Raw genomic sequence first — 15836 nt, 5'->3', positions numbered from 1 at the left:
TGGGTCAGTAGAGAGAATGCAGCTTAAATACATGAAGCATAGACTTCTATACAACCAGAGGAGTCGCCCCCTGGTGGTCAGTAGAGAGAATGCAGCTTTAACACATGAAGCATAGACTTCTATACAACCAGAGGAGTCGCCCCCTGGTGGTCAGGAGAGAGAATGCAGCTTTAACACATGAAGCATAGACTTCTATACAATCAGAGGAGTCGGCCCCTGGTGGTCAGGAGAGAGAATGCAGCTTTAACACATGAAGCATAGACTTCTATACAACCAGAGGAGTCGCCCCCTGGTGGTCAGTAGAGAGAATGAAGCTTTAACACATGAAGCATAGACTTCTATACAATCAGAGGAGTCGCCCCCTGGTGGTCAGTAGAGAGAATGAAGCTTTAACACATGAAGCATAGACTTCTATACAACCAGAGGAGTCGCCCCCTGGTGGTCAGGAGAGAGAATACAAGTTTTAAGACACTTTGGCGTTGGTTTCACTGGGTTCTGCAGAAACTGAGGAAGGAACGCTCTCCTAACGAGCTTCCAACGGATGGTTTTCTCATTAGCTCTCTAACTTATACGGGAATCGGTTTGTATTTTTACCAGCGATTCACGGAGGTGATTAAATATATTTGGACGTTGCGACACAGCTAACAAGCCCGAATAGTTTCCTCCATTCTTTTCCTTTCCCCAAAAAGGTCAGCGCTGTCAAGATGCTTTAAACATAATGCGAAAGATATTTGCACAAGGTTACTTCTGATCACAAGGATTCCATTAAAATAAATAAAATGCTCTTGAGATTCTTTTGCCTGCCGGTGAGGTTTTCGTCAATATCGGATGCGTGGATTTGTTCTGACCCACGTTGGGCTCACAGTCTGCTTTACGCTTCATCCCAGAGGTGCCGCTTGGAGTTGAAGTCAGGGGCCCTGTGCAGCTTCAACGTCGTCAACATCGGACACTTTTGCCACAAAGTTGGAAGAGCACTGTTGTCTCGAATATCATTGTGTGCTGGAGTGTTATGATTTCCCTCATTTGGAAATTAAAGGGCCTTAAAAAAACAACCTAGGTGGCACATTGGTGCCTCAAACTGTCTCCCGGGCCGTTTCAGACCTGGATCCTGATGGGGGTCTGGACTGCAAGAGCGTCTTCATTTTTAAAGGAGTTCTACACAATAAGTTGGCTCTCCATCGTAGGCTACCAGATTACAAAACCTTTTTACTTATAGTGTTTCATCCCCGTCAAGACAAATTGAGACACACAAAACACATCATTCATATGGCAGAAATTGGAGGAAAAACGCAGTGTCTGCGATTAACGGGTTGACACCACGGCAATCGGGTTTTAATTTATTGCGCGTCCGAAAGTGCTTTGTTCTCGCCAAGTTGCCTCCAAAAAATGATGACCGATCTCGTCATAAAACCTTCAGCCACCATCGATTGAGCCATTTCTTCTCAAGGTGTTTGGCCTCGCCGCCCGGCGGTCTTATTTCATTTGGCTTCGAGCGGTGTTATTCAAACGCTTGATTTTCTGCAAGACGTTCAAGTTCCCCTCCAAAGTCAACAGCGGGGGGTTTTGCCGTTTCTTGATGGCGGCACCCGCGCACAGAAGCCCGGGGCGGTCTCGTTACGCATTAAATTATCGACACGCTGTCAGGTCGCTCGTCCACAAAGAGGAGGCATCTGCTGAGTGAATCAACTGCAGCGTGCCGGTTGCCCCGCTGGGTCAGATACGCTGACGCGATAACGACACGAAACCGACCGAGGACTTTTTTCTCCGAGCGTCAGTGAAACTCTGGCATGTGAATTCGCCGGAGCAAAACCCGGGGAAACGCGGAGGAAGGAATTGTCGCCCTCCGTGTTTTTGTTAAAGCGATAGCAGCAGTTCAGACGTTGTCAAAAGCTGAGAGTTATAACGCCGTCTGGATCACATTTTTTCTTTCTTCTTTTTACTGATCTCGGTGAGAATTTGGACACGACGCAAACGCCGGATGTTTTAAATGGAAAAGTTCTCCCTTCAAGATAGACAGATGGTAGACGGTGAGTCATCAAAAGAGAAGTATTTTATGAACAATTAGCTGAAGACATTAATCATCCTGGCCACGCCCAAGTATCGGACTACCCCGCACGCACATCAACACGTTTCTCTCGGAGAGACAGAGACCGTCTCTATGAGCAAAGGCACATTTGATGGTCGTTGCCCAGCCATCAATTATGATGTTGCTCATCGGGGCAGAGTCAGGGCTGACGAGCACAAGTTATATTTATATGTTTGAAAAGAAGACTAGGTTTCTAAGGAAAATATTACCTTATGAGGGTTGACAGATCCTCCCAGAATCATCTGTTTCACGCCCACACACACACACACACACACACACACACAATAAACCAGATTGTTGACCACATTCAGGGACTTTTTTTTTTTTTTGTGCAACCAGGGTCAAGACTGGGACACATACAGTTCCAGAGGCTCTTTGACATCTGATAAGCCGAATTGATCCCGATCTTAAACTCTCCTAAGCTGGGGAGATTGTGGAGATATCTGCCTCGGCGTCTCCTGGGTCGCGCACCCACGGCCACACGGATAGGAAGCAATTTCCTCTGCACTTGGAGCTGATTGCATTGAGCCGGTCCAAAGGGGGTCAGAACGAAGCGGTAAAGAGAAAAAGAGAAAAAGAATGAAACTGACGCTTCATTAATCAGCGGCGGGCCCTGAAGAATAAAACAGCTTCCATGTGGGGAGAAACCTGGATTTACTGGCTGTTTACGTCCGTGTGTGTATGTAGGAGTATCATCAAGTTCAAGGGTTAAAGATGCAGCGATGCAGCGTTGCAACGCTACCCAGGTGCCCTAAAATAACCTCCTCAGCTGAGGGACTATGACATAAACATACAAACAAGCATAAAGGCACCGGCATGTCTGTGGAAGTAGTCATGAACCCTGAGGGGGAAACATAACTCTAGTTTGTTGTTCTGGGAAGCAGAATGTTTACTTCTCGATCCTGGACATTTCGACTATGTTGCAGCGCCAGTGAACTGAACACGGCGTCTGAGGTTTCTCAAGATGCACTCGATGCGGAACTAAGGCACAGTTTCAAGTCTTTGCACTCTAGTACCAAGTCACGTATGACAAGTCACAAGTCCAGACTGACAAGTCTCTCAAGTTAACTCCAAAGTTAAGACTGACAAGTCACAAGTCCAGACTGACAAGTCTCAAGTCAAAACTGACATGTCCCTTGACAAGTCCCAAGTCAAGACTGACAAGTCTCAAGTCAAGACAGACATGTCCCTTGACAAGTCACAAGTCCAGACTGACAAGTCACAAGTCCAGACTGACAAGTCTCAAGTCAAGACTGACATGTCCCTTGACAAGTCCCAAGTCAAGACTCAAATGTCCCAAGACAAGTCTCTAGTCAAGATTGACAAGTCTCAAGTCAAGACTGACATGTCCCTTGACAAGTCACAAGTCAAGACTGACATGTCCCTTGACAAGTCCCAAGTCAAGACTGATAAGTCCCAAGACAAGTCCAAAGTCAAGACTGACAAGTCTCAAGTCAAGACTGAAAAGTCCCAACACAAGTCTCAAGTCAAGACTGACATGTCCCAAGACAAGTCACAAGTCAAGACTGACAAGTCTCAAGTTAACTCCCAAGTCAAGACTGACAAGTCCCTCGACAAGTCCAAAGTCAAGACTGACAAGTCCCTTTACAAGTCTCAAGTCAAGACTCAAATGTCCCAAGACAAGTCTCTAGTCAAGATTGACAAGTCTCAAGTTAACTCCCAAGTCAAGAATGACAAGTCCCAACACAAGTCTGAAGTCAAGACTCAAATGTCCCAACACAAGTCCCAACACAATTCTTAAATAAAGGACATGTACCAAGACAAGTCTCTAGTCAAGACGGACAAGTCCCAAGTTAACGTCCAAGACTGACACGTCGCAACACAAGTCTTTGCACTCTAGTACCAAGTCAGGTCTGACAAGTCACAAGTCAAGACTCAAATGTCCCAAGACAAGTCTCTAGTCAAGACTGACAAGTCTCTCAAGTTAACTCCCAAGTTAAGACTGACAAGTCACAAGTCCAGACTGACAAGTCTCAAGTCAAGACTCAAATGTCCCAAGACAAGTCTCTAGTCAAGACTGACAAGTCTCAAGTTAACGTATCCGACACACTGTTCCTTTAATTGTGGACTTGCTATGAATTAATAGTGTTAATGCTGATCAGAGAAATTAATTGACTCGTAGGCATACATAAAATAACACACTTTTCAATCGTCAGGCTTTGGGAGAACACAAGTCAAAAGGCTCGAGACCAAGTGAAGTCCAAGTCGGGTTGAGAGTCTTCTTTGTTTTTTGTAAAGACGAGTCCAAAGAGCCACCAGCTGAGGGGAGTCGCAGAGCCAGTGATGCAATGCGAATGGATTAAAGTCAATTGGGGCCGAGAAGGGAGTGGAAGGGAAGGCGGGGACGGATCGCCCGGTCCAGTTTGGGACCGGCGCATTGAAACAATCAGATGATGACATCTCATTCAAAATGCCAGGGGAGGTTTCGCGGCCGGGGCCGTCTACTGCCCGTCATAAATCTGTGTTTCACGGGCTGTTTAATCCCTGACTCGGCGTGTCCGTACCACCCACATAAACACTTCGCTCCCGTTTAAAAATCACTCCGCGGCAGACTGATTTAATTGTTGCTGTGCGCCACGAAAGGAAAGGCGAGCTTTAACGAGTCCCTCTTCATCGAGTTTTTATTCTTCAGAACCGCTTTGGGGGAGCACCAGTTTTAATGCGACTGTAAATGTTTGTGAGTGCATATACACATGTACAATATGCGGCCCGAAATTTGAAAAGACATCTCTGTGCATTACTCGAATAAACTGGATCCGGTTTTGCTCAAACACCGATAGGAACTCCTGGATGCCACAGAACGAGAAGAAGAAGAAAAAAACGACATATTTTTGACATGATGAGAGGCAGAAAATTACGATACGGTCATTTTGTGCTCCACCCAGGGAGGGAGTGCCGGGTCGCTGTCTTTGGAAAAATGACCAGTTGACAGTGAGGATGTGAAGTGAGTCTCAGTCCACGATGGGAAATTGTTGTAACCGCTGAAAATGTCTTGAAGAAATGTCGTTTGTAGTTTTTCTTCTGTCAGCCTTCATTTTCAGCCTGTTTTTAATGATAATACTGATATTGTCTATGTGAAGATACCGTGATTGAACCCCTAGATTGAACCGCGACTCTGCAGCTTTTTAGCCAATTTCGACTAATTCTTTTCGTCACAAGAAGACACAAAACGACGAAGACACAAAAACGACTTTAGCTCGAAGCTTTTGTTATACATTTGTGAGTCAAATTTGTTTTCACAAAAGATGAACATTATTTTGTAAATCACATACCCATTTAAGAAATGATACGTGTCATTATCGTTAAAATAATAATATAAATGTATCCTCGATAAAGGCAGGAAAGACACACAAAAAGAGGACTTTCAAAAGGAAAACACACTATAGCAAAAAACCAGAGGACATTATTCACCAATGAGAGGTATTTATTCCTTTGGTATCGCTGTGATCTGTCCTATCACTTTGGCTGTTATCACAGAAAACATCTCAGATAACCCCGGTCCTCCTTTTGTTAAATAAACCCCATTATTATTAGATTGATTGTCCAAAAACAACCATCTTTATCTCGATGCATCAAGCGGGGCCACATGACATCGTGTTTTGAAAGGCTCTGTTCCAGAGGGGGGGGGGGGTCACAAGTGTTGTTATAAATGTCAATGGGATCTTGAGTGATGTTTCCTTACTTGTGGAACAGAACCCAGAAGGCTCTCTCTCTATATATGTTGCGTCTTTTTGAAATGAAGATTTGCAGTTTTTTCCGTCTGACAGTTTACAACAATTCAAACGTTAATGGACGTTTTAATTGCTTTTGTGTTTGGACGAACTGACCTTGCTTGTGTCAGCTTTCCTTGACCTCAAGCTAATTACCCAATGACAGGTTGTGTAAACTCTTGATACCGCACGTGTTGGATTGGCCCTAACGTGCCCCCCCCCCCTCCTCAAGTCGCACACAAAACAACAAACACACATAAAGTGGAACAGCAGTTCCACCAATTCGTCATCTCCTTTTTGTTTTAAGGGTCTGGAAAAGTTGACAGTAAAAGTATCACCGAAAAGTTGCAAAGCAAAACACACAAGCTGCTCCGGCACTTATTTTTTGTATCCGCGCCAGAACTGAAACGTCTTATATGTTTCAGTCCATGAGGCGATGATTACGCAGAAGGAAATGCCTTCTGCCTCCACAACCTTGGGGCTTTTGCTGCGGTTGTTTTTCTGAATTGTTTGTTGACAGCCCTGTTTCACATCCTCCGCACCTCCTGTTGTCCTGAGCACATGTGGTCGGCTCGCCTCTCTGCACGCCTGGCTTCAGCCGAGAGACCGAGGCTTACACGGCTCAGTGGGAGCCCCCGACCCGCTCTGGAAGCTACTGTCCATCTCTGGGACATAGTGCCACCTTTTACTGCTTTATCTTCTTAATAATGCAGAGACTCTCTCTCTCTCTCTCTGCATTGGCACCTTCGTGGAGAACTGAGACTACCGGCGTGCATCTCTGATGACGATCCAGCCTGGATGAAGTTAACTCAAAGATCTTTGGGTCTACAAAGATCTTTGGGTCCTTTCCCTGCTGAGTTAAACTCTCGGCCTGCAGGAAAACGCTGCCCACTTTCCGTCCCCCCAACAAACGAAAGCCAGTTTGAGAAACAGAAAGTTAGTTGGACCCCCTTTACTTCCCGCATACCCCTCGCTCCTTTGAGGCCCCCGCCAGACATCTCTTCTGGTTTCCATTTGTTGGAAGCTATTAGCGCTCTCGTCCCGATAAAGGGAGCGGTCGGAGGAGCGCAAACATCCGTCTCCCGACTCCATCCGTCATCGTCCACATGTGTTTGACTTGAGCAATAATATCCGCTCCTGGAAAAAAGAAAAAAGTTTGACTCGAGGGGGGCCCCCGGAGCCGAAACTACCGGTGCGTAAGAGGCATTTACGTCAGAGAATTACGCGTCCCGGTAAGTTAAGTAAACATTCTCCGTCTCACGAAACTAAACGTCTATTGGACGACCTGCAACGTTGTCAGAAGCAAACTCGGCTTGACTAGAAACACAACACTTTTCAGATTTTCTTTTTTATACAGGGGTTAGTTTTTCTGGCCCGTGAGAGAAGACGCTTCACATGCTATGAATGTCACCTCGAGTCAGTTTCCACTGGCGGGTTTTTTGCAGTCAACAGAAGAAACTAAGTTTGAAGGAGGACTCTGTGTTTGGGGATGATATGCAGTCTATTTGATTCCACAGTCTCCCTCTGCATCTGGCTGAACATCAGTTGGGTCTGTGTTGACAGAGCCTAAGCCGCCCCGAGTGGCTGCCCTCTCTGGCTGCGCGCTAAACAATCAGCGTTGCGCCGCATCAAAGATGAAATTAGATATTTTCACAGGTTTTTTCTTCCATTATGCGAGTTCAAAGGAGGGAAAACGGAAACGTGCGTTTGTGAGAAACGTTTATTGCGCGCTGGTTTTTATTTCTTCTTTCATTTTCTTCGGGAGACGTGACGAGAAGTAGATTCTCTGTGAGATTAAAGGTTTGATGGGAAACGGTTATTATCTAGATGACTCACAGACAGTGTGAGTGTAGATCGGTTAAGAATTAAGAATTTTACTGTTTTAAATACTATTGTTTTGAAATATTACCCCCCCAAAAAAGCACACAACCACGTTTGTAGCCAATTAAATAGGCCCTAAGTTTTTCTTTTAAGTTTATAAACTGCACTCTAAATTAACGTTTTAGGGAAAACGTATTACAGTTGCAGTTTGTGATGTAAATTGAAATTAATCTAAATTAAAAGCTGCAAAAGCACTCGGTTCACACGGGCCACGGACGGCGGTCTGCAGGGTGAAAGTCCCGTGTTCATTGGAAGTTTATTTGAGGGACTTGCAAAGCAAACGTTTCCCTCGGAGCGTGATTCACAATTACACGGAAACGTCATTTTTAGGAGACGGGGCTGAATCTGCATATAGCTAAAAAAAAAAAAACAATGTGCAAGTTTCTGTGCGAGTAAAATCTCGGGCTAGTGCACCAAATTGATCGTAACGGACTCAGAGTATCAGGATCCTTAACTTAAGTAAAAGTACTACCACACTATGAAAATACTAAGATACTCAAAGTAAGAGTTTTGCATTCAAAAGCTTAATGTATAAGTAGAGTGTAGTTAGCATAAAGTATCAAAAGTAAACATATTTTACTCTTAAATAGGATGTTTTAGGACTAATACTACAGTGGCATTAATGTGTACCTTGCATTTGAACTCCTCTCCATCCTCTCGGCTAGCTTAATGTGCAGCAGTGCATCTTAGTCCGTAAGATCATCACATGTGAGAACCTCGTATCTCTAAAAAAAAAAGAACAAACAGCCTGTTTTCAGCTTTGTGTCGATGCATTTTCCAGCTGATCCTGAAAAGGCTTTATTTTAAAGCGTTTACGTAGCTTCAGAAGAAGGTTTTCAGTCTTCACCGGACAGGAAAAAGGTGTGAGGACTAATCTGCACACGGCAAAAGTATAATGTGGCATAAAATGGACATTTTCAAGTAAAGCACATTGAATCTGTACTTGAGTAAATGTTCTTCAAGGATTCCTTTCCTCCAGCGCAACCTCGTCCATTGGCTTCTCCCACGTTGGGACGCCATTTATCATCTAGTGTGGTCGGCGTGTCAGTTCTATAAATATTCCTCATAGGAGGCCATAAGTCAGGCAGGAACCCGTGACGTTGTGCAATGTCTAATGCGGCCCTGTTTCTTACACTTGTCCCGGAGCGGAGACCCTCGGGGGGGGGATTTCCGCACCTGGTATTCAAACGCCTCGCCGATGACACAGCGAAGTGTCGTGGGCCGGGAACGATAGATCACGCCTGACTCCTCGTGCACCTCCTTTGGAACCGCGAAAGGGGTCGCCTGCAGGTCGCCGGCGAGTGGCGTCCGGGCCTCGATATCTGGAAAAAGGTGGCGTTCAGGCGCTGCTCTGAAGTACGTGCTCTTGGCTTTTTCTTCGGGGGAACTTAAGTTGCCTTGTGTGAAAAGTGTGGCATGTCTGTTCTCTCCTGGAAAACAGGGGGGGTTGAGAATGACATAATGACTGCACATTGCAGGGGGGTGATGTAGTGCAATGTAAGATCTACCGGTCTCCGTTGGCACGACAACAGACAAACTCTCCGACCGCAGTTGCCACAGTGATTCTTTTTCCTGTTTTGTGTTTATTTGGCGCTCGAAGGGGCTTTTTCTCCCCGGTAATTAAAAATAACATTTTGCTGATAAAGGTCAGCGTAAACACCTCTTTTTGTTTTTCTTACGCCGCCGCCTGGGTTGCGTAACTCCCGTTTGCCTGCGGTTGGAAAGTCTTTTTCTGTCGCCGAGGTGCGCTTCAGATACGATGAAGTAAAGTGATGGATGGATGGATGCAGCCGGAAGGAGAGGGAGGAGAGGAATGACGGCCGTGGCTCTGATCCACCCTCATAAACAAAGAAACGCTGGAGATCACAGGAGTGAAGATTCCTCCTTTCTCTTCTTCGTCTGTGCAGACGCTTCAAACGGTGGTGAAACTGAATTTCTTTGCACAAACAGACACATGTACAAATACACTTTAAACCCATATTCATATGCATTAAATACATTTAATAACACGTTTAATGTTGTAAGCGGCAATAAAGTTCAGGTACAGTATTTTATATTATTACAACAGTTCTTTTACTGTGTTTATGCAGCACTTATTATTATTATTGGAGAAGTACTCAGGTCTTAAATTAAGAGTAATGCCACAGAAATACTCTGATACAGACTATAGAAGTCCTGCATTTGTAAAAGTACAAAAGTATTTGCACTCATATATATATATATATATACCAGTAGTACTCATTTTGCAGAACCATGTGTATTATATATTGGAATATTATTATTGATCATTAATGTGTTTATCCCTTTGATGTTGCTGTAAACTGTCAGGATGCATTTCTGTTGATTAACCTCATTTATTTGTTGATTGCGTTTTGTATTCAATCTGAATCTGCAAAGTAACTAAATAATGCAGTCGATGAAATAAATATAATATTTGCCTCCCGATATGTAGCGGAGCAGCAATATAATAAGTAGAAGTACCTCAAAAATGATACTTAAGTACAATGATCATAGTAAATGTATTTTACATCCACCACTGCTGACAGTTATAACACACTAATAATTACCTATATCTGCTTACAATTAATACATTTAATCTGACTGGTGCTAATACATAAAAGGTTGTTTAATATATATCTGTTTGTCTGTATTTTAGACCTTTAGAAATGTGTTTTTCTATCTATTGACACACTTCACCGTGACAATAAAGCTGATTTTGAAGCAGTCATAACTCATTTATGACATGTTTATATATATACTTACTGATGCCGCACGAGGGGATCAAAGTAAAGTTTAACCTGCAACTCACGTAAATAAGAAAGAACAAACACGGCGGATCTTTTCAAATATATCTGCCTTTACTTTTATTCATGTCCTGTACAGTATATTTCATCTCCAACGTCTCTTATCACACTATATGACAACAACAACAACAACAACAACAACAATGGCTATCGTTTACTACAAAAAAGGTTGCATAAATAATTTAAATGTGGAAATAAAAAATAAATATGGAGTTCATTCTCTTATAACAGTCCTTCTTTTTGAGTCTGTAGAAAAAAAACAGCCCCCCCCCCCCCCCAAACAGGTTTGATATGTACAATCACAGCTCTCCGCTTACAAGACAACCCCTTCCAGTTGCTATTTAACCAAACACACACACACACACACACACACACACACAATCAGGAAAACAAGCAAACACTGTCAGTACAGTTTAGAGAAAATTATTTTTTAAATCGTGGGTGTGGGGGGGGGGGGGGGGGGGGGAATATGAGTTGATACAAAAAGGGCCGTTGCTGAAGGAAAGAGGCTGTGTTGTCTCCAGTGCCAGATTCTTTATCAGTCCATGCGATGATGCAATTATTGTTTCCATCGGGGTGATTTGTATTCCTATCTTTCCTGTTTGGGCTATTTACAGAATGGGAGCAGAGAGGGGAGCGCCTCCAACGCCTCTTCGATGGTTTCCGGTGTGTGGGGGGGGGGCATGCTGGAGAAGAGCGCTCTCTGCCCTGAAGCAACTTTCTGATGCCTCCTACACACACACACACACACACACACACACACACACATGTGTACTTTATTATTTTATTTATTTTTGGTCTGTCTCCGATTCCAACCAACAGGAACTGGCTACGTCTAGAGGAAATGGCTTTTTTCTTCTCCCCCCCCCCCCCCCCGACTCAAATAGCACGGGAATGAGCTCATTTAGCTTCAATTAGGAGGACTCTCAGGAATGCCCCCCCCCCACCTCCTGCCCCCCCATGTGGTGTCGAAATCACTTCTCCTCCTCGTCTCAAAGCGTCTCTCGACTCGTGTCGTTGGGAAAAGGCTCTACTGTAGCCGACGGGCTGGTTGCGGCCCCGAGGTTCGTCCTGAAGACCGACGAGGCCTTTAGCGAGCTGTCCGGGTCGGGGGGGCCCTCTCGAAAAAGAAAACCTGTCAAGGTCCCACCGTTCAGAGCCCCCCGGAGCTGCCACCGTCTCCTCCACACACACACATACACACACATGCACCCAAACGGAGATGGATTACAACCACTCCGGAGCAAAGATGCACCTTTTCACCTTTTCACCTTTTCCGCGCTGCATCCGCTGGATGTTTGCACAGATGGGACTCGGAAAAAAAAAAAAATCCTCACGGGAGGACGCCTCATTAAATGAAATCTGTTTTTGCGTGGAGGAAGAAAAAAAAAAAAAGCGGCGCTGTTGGGGCGATCAGAAATGATCCAACATGGCGCTGCGTCTCCGGAGCGGTCGCAGCTGTGGCGAAAAAAAGGACTCCTGGCCCCCCCCCCCCACCGCCCCCCCCCTTCCCTGCCCTCCTTTTTTTCTCATGCAAATAAGCAGCAGAGTTCACAAAATATGATGGAAAAATAAAATAAAATCAAAAGACTGATGACTTTAAAAACCAGCCCGGCAATTAGCTTATGAATATTTACTCTCTTTGATATTTCTTTAGCACTTCCTCCCTTATTCGAAGGAGATCAGTTGGTCGTTGTGTGTGTGTGTGTGTGTGTGTGTGTGTGTGTGTGTGTGTGCTTTGAGGGGCCGTCAGTACGAGTTGCCCGTCAGTGTCGGCGTGTTGTTCTTGCTCCGGTCTTGAGCCAGGCGTCCGTGCTTCTTGCCGCGCGGCGTCGCCTTCGGCACCTCCTTGGCCTCCGACAGGTTGTGGTGCGGCCTGAAGCGCTTGCACTTGCAGGAGGTGACCACGCGGATCTTGTAAGTCCGCGTGTTGCCGTTGGGGCAGTGCAGCCGGACCCTCCTCGTCCGGGAGTGGGCCGGGATGCAGCGGTGTTCCGAGGCGCCGCCCCCCCCCGCCGCCGGCCCTCCACCACTTGCCGCGGCCGATGGTGTTCGGCATGAGGTGCGCCGGCACGCACTGGCCCGAGCACACCAGCTCCTTCACCGGCTTGGCGCTGCGGCAGGATCCGTCGGTGATGTAGCGGGTGGAGCGCAGCTCCCTGCAGCTCAGCTCCGCGGCACCTGGGGTCGCGATAAAAAAAAAGAAAAAAGAGCAGAATATTAGTTACGCTTTCGTGCCGGCGGGGGCCCCCCCGAAAAACCGAATCATGCACTTTTTTAACCTAATGCGACAAATGTGTCGCATTTAAAAAAAAAAAAAAAACATTTTCAGAGATGGTATCTAGCGGTCTCTATTCGCGGTCGGATTCGTTAGCGGACGACTCCACAAGCGAGATTCCAGCTGGCAGCAATCAGCTGATAGCAAATCCAGACCAGAGGGCCATTAAACAGCTCAATCAAACTTAATGGAGGTTTCGTTTTTTTTTGGGGGGGGGGCTGGAAGGAAAAGCTGGCATTACGTTGTCGGCGGCCCCTCAGGAAATCCAACGTATATGTGGTGATGGAGGAGTAAATAGCTGTCTGGTTTATTTTACGGTTCTGAACTAACTGGACATCTGCCAGACGCACTCGGCCTGTAATCCCGTGTTTAGCTTCTTTTTTTTCTTTTTACAAAAACTGTTGGTTTTAGAAATGATACACTCACAGGGATGTTTTCCTCTGTGGCTTTTCTTTGCACACACAAAAAAAAAAAGGCTGAACAAAAGGATTTAAATGAGGTGACTTCCCTTTTCTTTTCTTTTCTTTCTGCCCATGTGAACGTGATCCGGTGTTGTTCTGACGGGACACACAGCAGTAAACAACAACAAGAGCTACAGGACGACACCGGTTACCACCGCGTATCCCAGTTTGTCTTGTTCCGGGAGTTTTACCAGTCTCTCCCCCCCCCACACACACTACATTTCCTGTTCTCCTCTCCGCTGTCGGCCTCACACTAATGGTGGCTGCCTGAGCAGTCGTCGTCCCCCCCCTCCTCCCCCCCTCCTCGGTGGTGAGAGACGAGCCCTGGGAGAGGACTGGAAGGAAGCCAGTTAGTGGTTAAAGCCTCCGCTGTGACTCCACGGGGACCAGGAGCAGGACGTCCCGGGATAAGACGTCCCGGGACAAAAAGCTGGAGAGTCGGATGATAGTCCTGGAGATCTGTCACCCCCCCCCCCCCCCCCCCACCCCCCCCCCCCACCCCCTGTGTGAACCTCGACACATACGCAGTTTATCCATAAAAACAACAGGGGGGGGGCGAGGGGAGGCTTTTCCAGGAACAAAATGAGCATGATTTTGTTTAATGTGTGGATTTTGTTGCAACATCCTTCATCAGTCACATGAAACAGATCTTGACCGGCTTATTCCCAGTTGCTCATCTAATCCAACCAATCATTCCCCCCCCCACCCCCCCCCCCCCCCCCACCCCCCCTCTTCCCCCCCCAGTGATTGAATAAAGACACATCTTTGAGAAAGTGTCACCACCCATCTCGAGTCCACGGGCGTGAGATTGCTCTACATGCACCGCTTGAATCGGAACATGCAAACCTTTACTGGCCACAGGTGGGAATCATTGTGAGGCAGTGTTGCATTTAAAAAGCCCCCCCCCCCCCCCATAAAAAAAAGAAACTTCCCCCCCTGAAGAACAAACTGTAAGTTTTGGGTTTTTTTTTGGAGACATGTTGTTGCAATCATGGTGCTGTAAGTAGAGCTTGACTAATAGTATAAAGAGAGAAGGAAATAAGCTGGAAGACGACGTGGAGGAAGCCCCGATGTCTCTGTGAATGTTCCACTTGTGAGATTGTGTGTGTTGTCGCAGAAGAAACGCCACAAGAATGTGCGTCTGTGCCGCTCTCTCGTGCACGCTCCTCTCTCGTGCACGCTCCTCTCTGGCAGGATGAGGCATGAAAACACTCTTCCCACAGAAGAGCTGCTCTCGGCCAGTCGAATGAACAGGCAGGTGGTCTTTGGGATGTTGTTTTAAAAGTCAAATCCACTGATTTGGACAGTTTAGACTTCACTTAACAACTGATTCCATCTCGAGATTCAATTATTAAAAATAAAAAAAGGTGGATGGAGTCTAATCAAACCATTTAGTTATTGAGAAATAAACAAGAGGAATTTAATAATAAGAACAGATGCATGTTGAAATGTAACTTTACATTTTTCAGGCAATACAATAAATATTATTTGTGGCGTCTGAACGCACAATTCACACAAATACTGAAATATATTCACTTAAATACAATTTTAAAAAAGTATAACGTTATTCTCTCTACAATGATAATAATTTAAATCGATTTATGTATTAACATAATAAAAAAGAAGCGCACATGAAGTGAAATCCACTCATATTGCGCGCATATTGCGATTTTGCGTGTATTTTGGATGCAAAAGTTTCCTCTTTTTTTTATGTTTATGAAAAGCTTGTTCAAGTTCAACCTGGATATTTATTTCACGTGTGCAACATTCAGCTTTTTTAAAAAACACAATTGACATATTTTAACTTGAAATGATAACTTACTGTAGGAGACCGTGTTCGCTGTCCTTCCGCCGGTTTTCGCCCTGTTATTCATACTGTTACTATTGTTGTGGTGGTTGTTGTTGTTGTTGTTGTTGTTGTTGTTGTTGTTGTTGTTGTTGCTGTTCCCGTTGCTCTCCTGCGGTATCTCCTCCTGAGGAGTGCTTCCCCGGTACTCCGGTATAATCTCCGTGGCCCCGTTCTGGAGCACCTTCCATCCCTTCACGGCGGTGCAGCATCCCTGCAGCAGCAGCAGCGCCGCGCTGCACGCGAGGAGGCCCGCAGACACCTGCATGCTGCGCGAGGCGAGCGGGGAGGACGTGCACGCGGAGGGGACTTGAGGAGAAGGAAGAAGAGACGACAAGAAGGAGGAGAAGGAGAAGAGAGAGCGAGACAAGTTGGTCAGATCCACCCGTCGTGCACGAGGCGCTCGCGCTATTTAAGCGAGTTCTCCTCGAGGCTGACAATTAAAAAGGAGTGGGAGGGGTCGGGCCTGGAGAGAGAGTCATTGAGGAACTATGGGAGGAGAGAGAGAGAGAGAGAGGGAGAGAGGGAGGGATGCGTGCGAAAGGGAGGAGAGAGAGGGGAGGGAGAGGAGAGGAGGAGGAACAAATAGCGAAGGGCAAAGTGAGAGGAGAGGAGAAGAGAGATAAATGAGGAAGTGAGAAGAGGTGATGAAACAAGATGAAGAGGGGAGAGGAAAGGAGGTCGTAGAGAGGGGAAGTGGAAGGAGAGGGAGAAATGAGGATGAGGAAGTAGTGAGAGGAGAGATGATG

The 15836-nt window shown here is 46.0% G+C and overlaps 2 protein-coding genes across 2 annotated transcripts in view; both read right to left on the bottom strand.

Moving 5' to 3' along the window:
- Positions 1-882, bottom strand: part of meox1 (mesenchyme homeobox 1) — a 6912-nt gene extending 6030 nt beyond the window's left edge. Inside the window, exon 1 of the mRNA XM_034559355.1 lies at positions 849-882. Within this exon, the coding sequence (XP_034415246.1) occupies positions 849-882 (34 nt within the window). The remainder of the gene's footprint in view (positions 1-848) is intronic.
- Positions 883-12027: 11145 nt separating this feature from the next.
- Positions 12028-15458, bottom strand: sost (sclerostin). Its single transcript, XM_034559110.1, is given in 3 exon segments — positions 12028-12521; positions 12523-12683; positions 15064-15458. Coding segments are annotated over 3 exon segments (723 nt in total). The 5' UTR covers positions 15356-15458; the 3' UTR covers positions 12028-12251.
- Between the last annotated feature and the right edge of the window lie 378 nt (positions 15459-15836).

Source organism: Cyclopterus lumpus, chromosome 19 (assembly GCF_009769545.1).
Source record: "Cyclopterus lumpus isolate fCycLum1 chromosome 19, fCycLum1.pri, whole genome shotgun sequence".
Lineage (NCBI taxonomy): Eukaryota > Metazoa > Chordata > Actinopteri > Perciformes > Cyclopteridae > Cyclopterus > Cyclopterus lumpus.
Note: the sequence above shows the minus strand (reverse complement) of the source record. Positions and strands in the feature narration are given on the sequence as shown.